Genomic DNA, 12093 nt, shown 5'->3' with positions numbered 1-12093 from the left:
GGGGTGGGGGGGGTGGGGTGAAGACGTGGGTTTGAGATCAGCTCGGGATCCGTCCGTCAGTCCCACTGTTGATCGATAATTCTCCCTCCAGAGACACAACAGTGACCCGTCCTCACTCTCCTCGTCTCTTCTTCTCTTCGTCTTCCTGTGTAGAAATCTCCAACTCTAGAAACTTTTTCCCTCCGTGTCTCCTGAGCTGCTTCTCTTCCTCTGTGGAGCCGGGATTTCCTTCCCACTTTTGTTTTCCATTTATTTACATGATCAAAAACAAAAAGCCGAACAGAAATGTCACTCGCTGCTGTGTTTACAGTTGTAAAAGCAATTATTTTAGCCCTGAAGACATTATGTAAGTGCATTTGTCAAACCGTGGTGATGTAAATGGAGTAATTAAACAGACTAATGGCTCCGTTTTGTTTCACAGCTGAGAGAAAAACAACAGTGGAAGTCGTGAGTGAAGTGTTGCTGATGATGCTGGATCAGCTGATGACAGCTGGATGTAAATCATGTTTTATCATCCGTCAGAGACATTTGTGTCAAACAGCAGCTGCGTTGAGTGGAAAAGCTCGGTGTCAGGAGTCAGTGTTTTCCCGCTCTTTCAGCTCAGTGTTTGGTCTCCTCCTGCTCCTGAGGGAAACATCTGGCTCTTCAGCTGCCGAATCAGTACCACTCACATGCAGTACACCGTGTACTCAGAGTACTTCAATAATCACACACCGCCACGATCGCATCTTATGACCTTTGTCCTTCCTCCTCTTCTTCCTCTTCTTGTAACAATGAACTCGATCCAGGCTCAAACGTAAGGGGAACTTTTAGCTCCAGCTTTATGGAGCGACCTCCCGCTCACCGCCGGGTCGACCTTTTAAAGACGCTTGTTCAGGCTGGAGTTTTAAGAAGATTGTTGTTTGTTCCAGTTGGTTTTATTTAAAAAGTGCAAAGTTATTTAGTTATTGTAAATCGTGGCTTTTTGAACAAGACATTTTCTTTCCTATAAATGAAAATGAGCCAAAAATGTGACATAAAATAATGAACAGATTGAATTCTTTAATTATAAATTCTATATAAATGATAGAAACTTGTTTTGACTGTTTGGTCGTCAACATTTTGCTAATCGTACATATAATTAATATGCAGTTAAACGACAGCAGTCTGATCAGCTGTTTTATTTCTGTGTTTCTACTTCCTGTCTGTAGCAGACAAACGCAGCGTCAGGAGACGTCTGTCACTCAGCTGTAGATGGACACGTCACCCTCACCTGTCTCCTCCCTCACCTTCCCAATATCAAACAGATCACTCACACACACACACACACACACACACACACACACACACACACACACACACACACACACACACACACTGACCATCTGCTCCCGCATGTCAGCGGTGTCAACTCATTCTGTGTCAATAAAGCCGCTTGTCGATAAATATTCATTTCTTTGAGACGACTTCCTCCCTCGTCTCCAGGGTGGACGCGTCATGTTTAATCTTTGATGCCGACTCCATAATTCACCTCAGACTGTTTACTGACACGATCACACACACACACGGGGGGGGGGGGGGGGGGGGGGGCTTGAACCTTTGCATGTTTAAATCTAGATCAGAGCAGATGTGATGACACTTCTAGTTTTCTACTTTCTTTGTCTGAATTCAATATCAAATCGTCTTATGGTTGAAAAATCAGACAGTAAATCAGATTTCCTCTTCCTGAGTGAACGGAGCTGCTCCCGCTTCCTCTCCTTTGTAATTTGTCCTCTGGTTACCCATGATTCAGCGTGTGTGTGTGTGTGTGTGTGTGTGTGTGTGTGTGTGTGGTGGGAGGGTTTGGTCTGTCAGCACAGATTACATACAGGGGGCGGTCATGATCAAGATGGTGGACATCATCCTGTCTGCGGGAGCTGGACGGAGGCAGGAAGAGAAGGTCAGAGTGTCGCCTCCGATGTGGTTTTTCCTGCAGTGGCTGCGTTCACATGCAGACGTTTACTCAGAGCTGATCTGTGAACAGTTCAGGTGCCGCTCGTCGTCCAGCAGCCGTTTGTCCCAGCAGGCCTCTCTTCTCTCGGTATCGTCTTTTAATTCATGTTTCTGCTCGTTTCCCAGCCAACACCTCTGTGCGCTGCCGCTGCCGTGACCTAATTCTCCCCTCAGGGATCGATAAAGTTCATTTCATCCATCCAGTGTGGGCTGTCCTCTGTCACCACATCATCACCAGAGCTGCTCGTGTGTCCGCACACACTCCAAGTTCCACAGGAGAGACCGTGTCTGCTGAGACACTCGTCCGTCACCAGGTCCAGGTCTCTGGACCAGGACCAGGACCAGGACCAGGACCTGGACCTGGACCTGGACCTGGATCTCAGACCTTCTCTGAAGTTTCACTTCTGACATGTGCTTTCTGCCATTTCCTGGTTGGAGGAACATCAGCGCCAATCAGAGTTTTGTGGGCGGGATTAATAACGTGATGTCATCATCGTCTGCCAGTGCTGCGGTTGATGCAGATGTGCAGATTTATGTTTTTGTCTCTTGTGGTTCAGTCTGATCATCAGGCTGACGAGTGATTGGTGCAGTACACACACTGGTCATAATGGTAAAAGTACTGCAGTACTGCAGTAATACTTGTAGTAGAAGAAGTACTGACAGTAAATCTACTTTACATCCAACACGGATCAAACTGTTCGTCTGCGCAGGAATAAAGTTCATTTTCCTTTAGTGCCTCAGAGCTGAGGCAAAACAAAAGGACCGTAAATGCTTTAGACCTGCCTGTCGTCAACACACACACACACACACACACACACACACACACACACACACACACACACACTTATCTCCCTGTGGACCAGCATTTAGGTGGTAGAAGCCTCTTTTGTGTCTTTGGCTGAACGTTGGACAGATGTCACATTCACAGCCTCCCAGAGAGCTCGTAACTCAAACTAAACACACCCAGTACACACACACACACACACACAAACACACACACACACAGTTGGAGATGCGTCAACATGGCGGTTTGCAGCAGCAGCTTCCAAACACACACACACACAGAGGAGATGGAAAAGCAGAAAGGAATGCTAAACAAATTTAATGGAACACACACACACACACACACACACACACACACACACACACACACACACACACACACACACACAGTTGGTAGTGCATCTACATGGCTACCACCAGCCGTGAATGCTAGGCTAATGGAATGATGAATATCAGCTATATGACGCAGTGTATTCCAGGAAGATCGACCCCCTCGGCAGCTATTTCCTCAGCGGCGGGTCGAGCCATATTTCTCGCTAACTGCTCCGATGACAGCGAGTCTTTCTGAGAGGAAGCTGGGTCAACGATGATTAAAGCCGCACCTCCACCTTCTCCATTCACTCTCCTATTTTCTTGTCACATTATGGAGCAAATAAAGGTTCCAGTTGTTTTCCACATATGATGGGAAAACAGTCGGAGCCTCTCACCGAGGTCATCAACGTTAGCTTGTTAGCTTGTTAGCTTGTTAGCCAGTCTTGGTTAAAACACTGTTTTTAAACAGTTAACGATTACAATATGCTGCATGTCATTCCTTTCTCTCTCTCTCTCTCTCTCTCTCTGTCTTCCTGAATTTCCTGTCTTTCTCCCAACAGCAACCACCATGTGATTATTAAATATAAATAAAATATATTATAAAAAAGACAAATGTAAAAGTCCGTAACAAAAATCTAAGAATCTGGAGAGACAGTAGCTCCAGTTTGTGTTTTAAAAACAACCTGTCCAGGTGTTTGAAGACGTGTCCCAGAACCCCACCCCCTCCTCTCCTCCCTCACTGAAACTATTCGAGCAAAACAGATTTTTAACCTGTTTCATTTTGGTGCGTTTCTTTTCTTTTTGGCTCATTGAAAACAAGCGCACCTTGTGGAATGAGATACAATTCGACTTGACTGTGCAGGAGGGAATATTTGTAAAGGGTAGAAGAGTCTTTGAGGGTTTTGGACACGTCTTCAAACACATGCTTTTTGTATTCTGTTTATTTTGCAGGGAAATATTGGCTTAAATAATTCAGAGTCTCATTAACGCCGAGTCTGAAAAGTAAAAACTGATGATTAAATGACAGCTGCCGACTGGGACTGAGATTCGAGACTTTTAAAAGCACATGAAAGCAGATTGAGGATGAATGAACCACGTGGGACGGATTGGACGCTGTCCTGGTGAATCAGCCTCCCCCTCAGCAGCAGCCCCCCCCCCTCCCCCCTCCAACTGCCTCGTATCGCTTCCTCACAGCGAACAACCGCTTCCTCCCGGTGACCTCGAGGGTCACATGCCGCATGCCAACAAGCTCCTGTAACGAGAGCCCCTAATTAATGACGGCCGCTGATTAGCATCCCTAACGAGGCGGCCCCGGCGGCCCCGGCTGTCACCCCGTATCGCCGTTGCGTGCTTGGCGTGTAGTTGGCATGTTGCTGGCATGTCAGCAGAATACTGACGGGGCCGAGGTGATGACGGGTCACATGCTGGACTGCACGCACATTTTTTATAGGTCACATCTTCTCCTCTCTTCAGTAACTCCGTCTGCAGCTGAATATTTACTGATATTGTTAGAATTAAAGTTGTTGCTTCGTCTTTGTTCAGACAGTTTCAGACTAATTAAAGGCATTACAGCTGGACCTGGTGCTGATTGGCTCCACTCACTAAAGACCGACTGAAATCCAGCCAATCGGTGAGGTTCTGCTCAGCAGGTTCGCCCGGTTTGAATTGGACTTATTCAGTGCGTCTGCTCGCTGTCAGGTTTGAACTGAAATAGATTCGAGTGCAGATCGTCGTTCTGACTGTGAGCCGCAGGAAACAGAGAAAACTACATGAGATATGTCGTATATTATTACATTTCAGTTGTTATCACAAAATGAAATAAATAAACTTCCCATGATGCAACCTTCCCTGCCTGTCAAATGCTCCGTCCAGAGCCACATCACACCATATATAACTTCAATTATTAAACTAAATGTTTATGTTAATGTTCAAATCAGTGCGTTGTCCCTTTACTTTTGGCCAAATCGGCAGCAACAAATATTAGATTTGGACTCAAAGTTTATCAATGAATTATAAAGTGTAAAATACATTCAGATATTAATCTGCATATGCAGCTTCATCCCAGATGTATGTGACGTTTTGGTTTAATTCTTCTTTGTTTCAGGAGCAGAAACATTTATGAACAAGAACTCAACATCTGGAACATCCTATCGGAGAAGAGCACGACAGTCCTCTGTGGGTCCAAGCACTTAATGTCGGCTGATAAATCAAACGAACCTACGCTCACCATCCTCAGCATCACTTTTGTGTTGTAAATCCGAGGCCTTTGTCTGCTCTGTAACCCCGCCCCCGAGGCGAGCGGCGTTCCCAGGCCGCACACGGGCAGATGCAGACAGATAAAAACGCACAGCGCGGCTGAGCAGATGCTGCCAGACTGCTTCGCCGGGCCAACACGCCGTCTCCTGAGGCGAGCCGAGGCCATGATGCAGCAGAACGCAAAAATACCTGGAGTTAGCGCTCTGCCATTGTCAGGCACACAGATAAACGAGTGTTTGAAGAGCCTCCGGGTCCGACTGATAAAGGTTTGTGCTGCTTTCAGCTCCTTCATTCTCTGGGTCCTCGGGCTTTAATTCAGGCACCAGCTGAAAATGACTTCTCTTTATTGGTTGGTCTTTTCCCTCCTTCTTTTTTTGGATATATTCGATGTGCCGAATTAGCTATTAGCAGCTCATATTTGCAGTGTATCATGTGTGTACAGACGGCTCTCACTGGATCACAAGTGGATTCAGAAACATTTATTTGACATGGACATCAGAGATAATAACATCCTCTGGAAGTGTATGTCACACTGGATCTAAAAATATGTGTAGAAATCTCATGCGCTCACATTTGACTGAGTTATGACTCCGAGAACGGGAACGACTTTTGACGCAAATTGCAGCAACTGGGCCAAAAGGTTTAAAAGAATCTGAAGTGGCTCCATGAGCGTCGTGTCACAGCCGCTCACTGTGTCGGTGAGCGGGACGAACCGGTGCGTCCGACTGCAGCAACTAACTTCCTGCCGTTTTCAGATCACCAGCATCCACTCGTCTCTTTCACGTCACGCAGCCGTTTTAAAATCCATTAATCACTAAGCAAAAAACACGGAACCAACTGGTTTCAGCTTCTCAAATCTGAATATTTAGTCATCTATGAAAGTGAAATCAATAGTTTTGGATTATTCTGGAAAACCAATTTGAAGATGTCACCTTAACGTCTAGAAATCTAGTAACTAGAAACTATTATTTCCAGCATTTTATAGATCATATAATTAATAAAAGGACGATGGTTTGTTGCAGCCATAAGTTTAATATAAAGGTATAATTACTAACATGTTTATGTTTGCTCTGTGATATTTGCCTTTCATTATTAATGAGACTGAATAGCAGCTAATGGCTCGTCTGGTTCCAGACGTCTGAATCCTGCATCTGCTCGTTTCCCCAGGTGGAAAACAAAGGCGTCAGTGTAGGTGGGATTAAGGATTGGGACACGTCTTCTTCCTGTACCAGGGCCAGAGAAAAGGCAACTAGTGTGGAAGAGACGTTTGTCAGTCTGAAGAATGAACAGGAGCCTGTGATCCGACGCCACGACACAATACAACATTTAAAAACACCAGTTTTCTGATTTTAAAGGTGCAGACGACCTTGGACCAAATGTTCCCGCAGCACTCGACTGTACTTGGGTAATAAAGTGCCAGTGATTGTGTGTGTGTGTGTGTGTGTGTGTGTGTGTGTGTGTATGTGTGTGTGTGTTGCAGCTGGTTGTATGAGTCGCAGTGTGTCAGTGTGTATGTCACAGTGGGTTAGCTCAATGACCTTTGCCCCCGGGCCGGGCGAATCAGCATCATGCGTGAGCAGAGCAGCTTCAGCACAGGAAGCAAACAACACTGTGATCAACATCACTGTCATCACTGCTCGCTCTCCCTCCCTCTCTCTCTCTCTCTCTCTCTCTCTCGTCCTCCAGCAGCGTCTCTCTTGGCTAATAACTCAGACTCAACCAGCAGTGTTGACTGTTGACTCACTCTCAGAGGAAATCTTCCACAATCTGAGTCTGACTGAAACATGATCCAGCTTCTGACACACAAGCTTTTTCTTTTATTCTTTGTCCTTCTCTTCTTCTCTTGCTCAACTTCCTAACGTCTCCTCCTTCACTTTGTGCCCCACTCTTTCCTGTTTTTGGATACCCCATCTCTTTCTCCTCTCTCCTGTCTCTCTCCTATACCCTCGTTCTATCTTCTTATCCTCGTTTCTCTTTTTCCTCTTCCTCCCGTCTCCTCTAATACCCCTCTATCCATCCACTTTATCGTTTCCCTCTGTCTGTATCTTCTCCTGCTTTTCTCTTTCTGCTTCACCTCTCCTGAACCTCCTCTGCTTCTCCTTCCTCGCCCTGTTCCGCGTCAGTTAGCTCCCTGTTAGCCTGCTAGCTACGTTCGTATCTGCAGATAGGTTTCTCGTAGCGTGGCTAGCTTCAGGCTAGCTCGTCTTCCCAGAGGCTGCGCTGCTGTTGGATGACAGCGTGTGTTTTTCTCACACACACACACACACACACACACACACACACACACACACACACACACACACACAGGGATATTGTCATAGCTGTGTCACTCAGTGTGTGTCAGCGTCCTGCTCTCAGCGCAGTGGACAGTCAGCACAGATACTTGTCCCTGCTGACATGTCACACAACACTGCAGAACATGCTACCAGCGGCACGACTCACACAGACCATCAAACACATGCAGCTTCATTTGGCCGCGGGACGCTCGACCAGAGAACGTCCAAACATTTAAACGACAGCGAGGAGACGAACTTCACACATGTAGTTTTATTTTCACAGAACCCATTTTTTTTCTTCATTTAGCAGGTGAATAAACGAGCTCATTAGATTTCTGATGACTCGTAAAGATGTTTCATGAAGCCAGTGGATGATTCTTCTGAGGGGAGATTTAGCAAAACACCAGAACAAGAAACGACCAGAGAGACTAAAGAAGAGCTGAGTCGAGTAAAGAATATAAACTACACTGACATCACCTGTACCTGGACCTCCTACTGCCGGGATCATGCAGAGCTCCATCACTCTTTCACCACAGTGTAAAAAAAGCTCCTATGGCTGATTTCACAGACGAACAGAAGACGTCTGTTTCAGCGTCCACCAGAGAAACACTTCCTGAACTGCTGCTCGTTCACTTCCTGTCTCACTGGAGACGTGAGCTCAGTCCGTTTCCATCTACCAGCTCCAGAAAAACACTGAACTCCCCTCAGCTGTTATTAAACAGATGAACAGAAGCCTTGATGCTTCAGTGGGAGGCGAAGGTTACGAGTGACAAGCCGCCATGTTGGATGAGTGACAGGAACATAAAGAGACAGTGATGTTTTCGCCTCTTCCTCCCTGACACAACAAAAGCTTTTCACGAGTGTGTTTCTCCGCTCAGAGCCAATCCAAACCTCAGGCGGCTCGACGCTCACAGATATTCATCTTCAAACTCTTTCACTCTGATGGAGGGTGGTCGTGGTTCGGTTACAGATTACAACTTTAAATAAATAAAATAATACATTTCAGGTTTTGTAGCTATAAGTTTAAAAAGTTTTTACAGGATGATGTGAACTCTGTCCACGAGCAGCAGATGTTACAGACGTTTAACAAACCAAAACATCTTCAGTAAATGTTTTGCTGCTTTCTGACGATCACACCCAGAATTATAATCCTGTTCATACAAGACCTGTATCAGATGATGAAAGACGTATCGCTGCTGTTCTGAGACACGGTCCGACTCACGACAGAGGACCAAAATCAATGTGCAACCTCCTGCCTACATTACCCACATTGCAACTGGACTGCAGACAGTTGAGTTACAGATGTTGACCAGCAGCAGCTGACGTGTCCTGGAGTCTGTAGCCTTCTTTACTTTTCTAACTTGCTGTCTTGTGGATTTTGGTGGTTCATCATCCATCGCTCACCCTTCAACAAGCTCCACCCCCTCCACCTGCTTCGGCCCCAGCTCCTCAGTCTGTCTGAGGAAGCCACACAGAAGACGTGCACTCACCCTGCGTCGCTGCTGTTCCCACAGATTAAGGCGTCCTTGGCTCCCTCCACCTTGTAGAAGTTGTCTAGGGAAAAAAAACAGGATAAAATTCCACTTTAGATTCCAGTTCAGCTCAGGAGATTCTTCCTGCCTGCTCCTCTGCACTCCCATGCTCCGCCCACACAGGTGCTTTCACTTATTGCCTAATTAGCTGTCTCCGCCCCCTCAGGACTGTGTGGGCGTGTGCAAACTCTCTCTCTCTCTCTCTCTCTTTGACATCTAATCAGGAGGAAGTGAATAAATAAAAACACCTGTGAAGGTGTAAATCACAGTGTTAAACTTGGTCCCAGCTCCACATACTAATCTTAAACAGGTGTCTCTCATGTGTTCACACAGGAGGACTTTCAAAATAAAACGACAGCAGGAATACTAAATAAAATAGTTTTGAGTATTACCTCTTTGGGAAAATATATTATATATATTATTATCATATCATTTTAGAATGAAATCATCAAATATGTTGAATATTAAAACAAAAAAATGACAAAACAGATTATAATACACACAGCAGAGGTTCAATTAGAACACTGATAATCGGGTAAAGATGTTTGTTTTCTCATGTCGTTCATCTTCTTTTTGGAAATCAAACATCAGTTTGATTTCTGTTGGATTATTGTGAGCAGAGAAACTGTGTATTTATATTCATGTGAATATACAGAGATTATTTACAGGGTAAATCAGTTTATGAACATTTGATTGTAGTAAAGTTGGGTCACAATAATCATTCATTTTCTCTCTGTCAGCTCTGAGTCCTGATCCAGTATTAAAACTCTATATAGCTCACTGTGCGGTCAGGTAACATGAGGTCAGGCTTTCTGTGCCGTTAAAATCTGAGTCAGCTGCTGGCAGGAAAACTGTATTCATGGCCAATCACATTAATAAGTATCAATATTGGCACCAATACTGATCCTCTGTGTTGGATCTCAGGGTAAAAGGTTCATAAAACCAGCTGTCAGTCATCAGTGATCTGTGTCGTCGCTGCTTCTACTGCGGCTGATGATAAAAGTCCATGTCAGGACTGTGGTCCAGGTGAGTTCAGGTAACTCTTCCTGTCTGTCTGTTACCGCCGGATCAATAAACTCATCAAACTCCGCCCCTGCGCTCTGGCCTGGTTAGAAACAATCTGAGCAAAGGCCATAAAACCAAAAGCATTACAGGATCCACGGTTTGCTGAGCATTTATTCAACACTTAAATCTGACCACGAGCCATTTCCAAGTACATTAATACACTTTAGTATCGTCACTTCAGACTCTCCCAACATACTCAGGAACTGCAGGATCAGACACAACGTGTAAAAGCTTTTAATGCACGTCTGCAGGAAACAAGTGCTCCTTACTTTGGTTGTGGTTTGAGGATGAAGTATTTAATCCTGAGGAAGGGCTTGGATGTATTTAACCTTCAGACTGTAGCACTGACTCCAGAGCAGTTCTGCTGTAGAGCGAAGTTCACAGCTAAAGCTGCAGGTATTTGAGGAACTGAGCACAAGAGCTTATGAGTCTTTAAAGGGTCTCGTATTGTCTAAAGGTCTGTGTCCATGTGTAGTGTGATTATAGATCAGCTCTAGCTTCTATATTAATACTGTGAAAGTATCAAAGCCTCAGTCCACAGAGAAATGCACACAGCCTGTATTCAGAAACTGAGCCTTAAAACCAGCCGTCAGGACTTCTGGAACTTTGTGATGTCACAACAAAGCAGTCACCAAGCCCCGCCCACCTGGACCCACCATCCAAACCTTGCAGGATTTGGTTTCTCTGAGTGTTTTTACCTGAAATCTGCTTTACTTTTTTTGGATCACTCAGAAAACAGTCAGCCAATCAGAAGAGAGGCTCTGAGCCTCCTCTCTTCTGATTGGTTCACCGACCTGTTGTTACTAGAGCTGCAGAGAGAAGCCTGAGAGAGGAGATGTAAAACTACACTGAGATTTTTATATCTTCTGATGGATCAACACTTCAAATAAAACACAGAAGAAGAAGAAACATGGAGCTTTAAAATTAGTCTTTAAAAATCAGCTGAGGTGAAGACGTCTGCGTCTAACAGTGAAGAGCTTTTTTTTATTCATTATATTATAAATATATATAATTATAGATTATAAATTTTAACAGGTACAAGCTTCGTCAGCCCGTCAGGTAAGTGCCAGGTGAGATCACCAGTCTGACTCTGATGAAATGCAATAAAACTCAAAACCAAAACTATAAATCTCGTGAAAAACAAACCAGACAAGCTTCAACCATTTTTCATCTGTGCAACAGCTTTGTAGTGACGGATTTTTTTTTGTTTTATTGTGAAAAGCCGTTTCCTCTGAGACAGGAAGCGGACAGACGGGGGATCTCGGCATCTGAAGCAACTTTTCAGAGAAACACTGACCTTAAATGCCGCCTTGACATTTCCCTCCGTTTGCCTTACGGGAACAACTATTCAGAATCCTCATCTTTTATTCAACACGTTACTCGGACCACACTCGTTTAACTCCCGCCATCACGGGCGATTACACGCCATTCCAGTAGGAAACACACTTCTCTAGATGCACTGAGGGAAACACAAGCAGTTTAAACAGGTTTCAGTGAAAGGTCTCGTCACACAGAAACAAAGCACTACAAAAAGATGCCTCCTCTTCTTCTTCTTCTTCTTCTCTCCTTTATTGTGGTTGTACATGTGGAAAGTTTTCCACTTTCATCAAACAGAAACAGGTTCTGTGAAGCTTGTGTTTGACTCTGACGGCGTCTGACCGCCGCCGCACCAAAGGCACTTAAGCTTTTTTGGGAGCGCAGCCATTCGTTCGTTATCGAGTTCATCAGGGAGCCGACGAAAAACTTGTGAAGTCTGGAGAGCTTTTGTTCAGCAGCTCAAAGTCACTATGAAGCACTGAGATTAGTCGCTGAGGCATTTTCTCCCCAGACAAAGAGACAGAAACAGTCGACTCACAGTCATTACCTGAGGTTCATCATTCAGGTGTTCACCCCCCCCC

At 45.1% G+C, this 12093-nt stretch overlaps 1 protein-coding gene across 1 annotated transcript in view; it reads right to left on the bottom strand.

Annotated features, from left to right (window-relative positions):
- The window catches only part of LOC111671160 (sodium channel protein type 2 subunit alpha-like), a gene marked incomplete at its 3' end in the record, with an annotated part of 101925 nt that overhangs the window by 63942 nt on the left and 25890 nt on the right, over positions 1-12093 (bottom strand). The window contains exon 8 of the mRNA XM_087179818.1: positions 9089-9152. Coding sequence (XP_087035944.1) covers positions 9089-9152 — 64 coding nt within the window. The remainder of the gene's footprint in view (positions 1-9088; positions 9153-12093) is intronic.

This window comes from Seriola lalandi, unplaced genomic scaffold (assembly GCF_002814215.2).
Source record: "Seriola lalandi dorsalis isolate HSWRI2012SDOR001 ecotype SW California unplaced genomic scaffold, Sedor1 jcf7180002054870, whole genome shotgun sequence".
Classification (NCBI taxonomy): Eukaryota; Metazoa; Chordata; class Actinopteri; order Carangiformes; family Carangidae; genus Seriola; species Seriola lalandi.
This window is presented reverse-complemented; position numbering and strand designations above follow the sequence as displayed.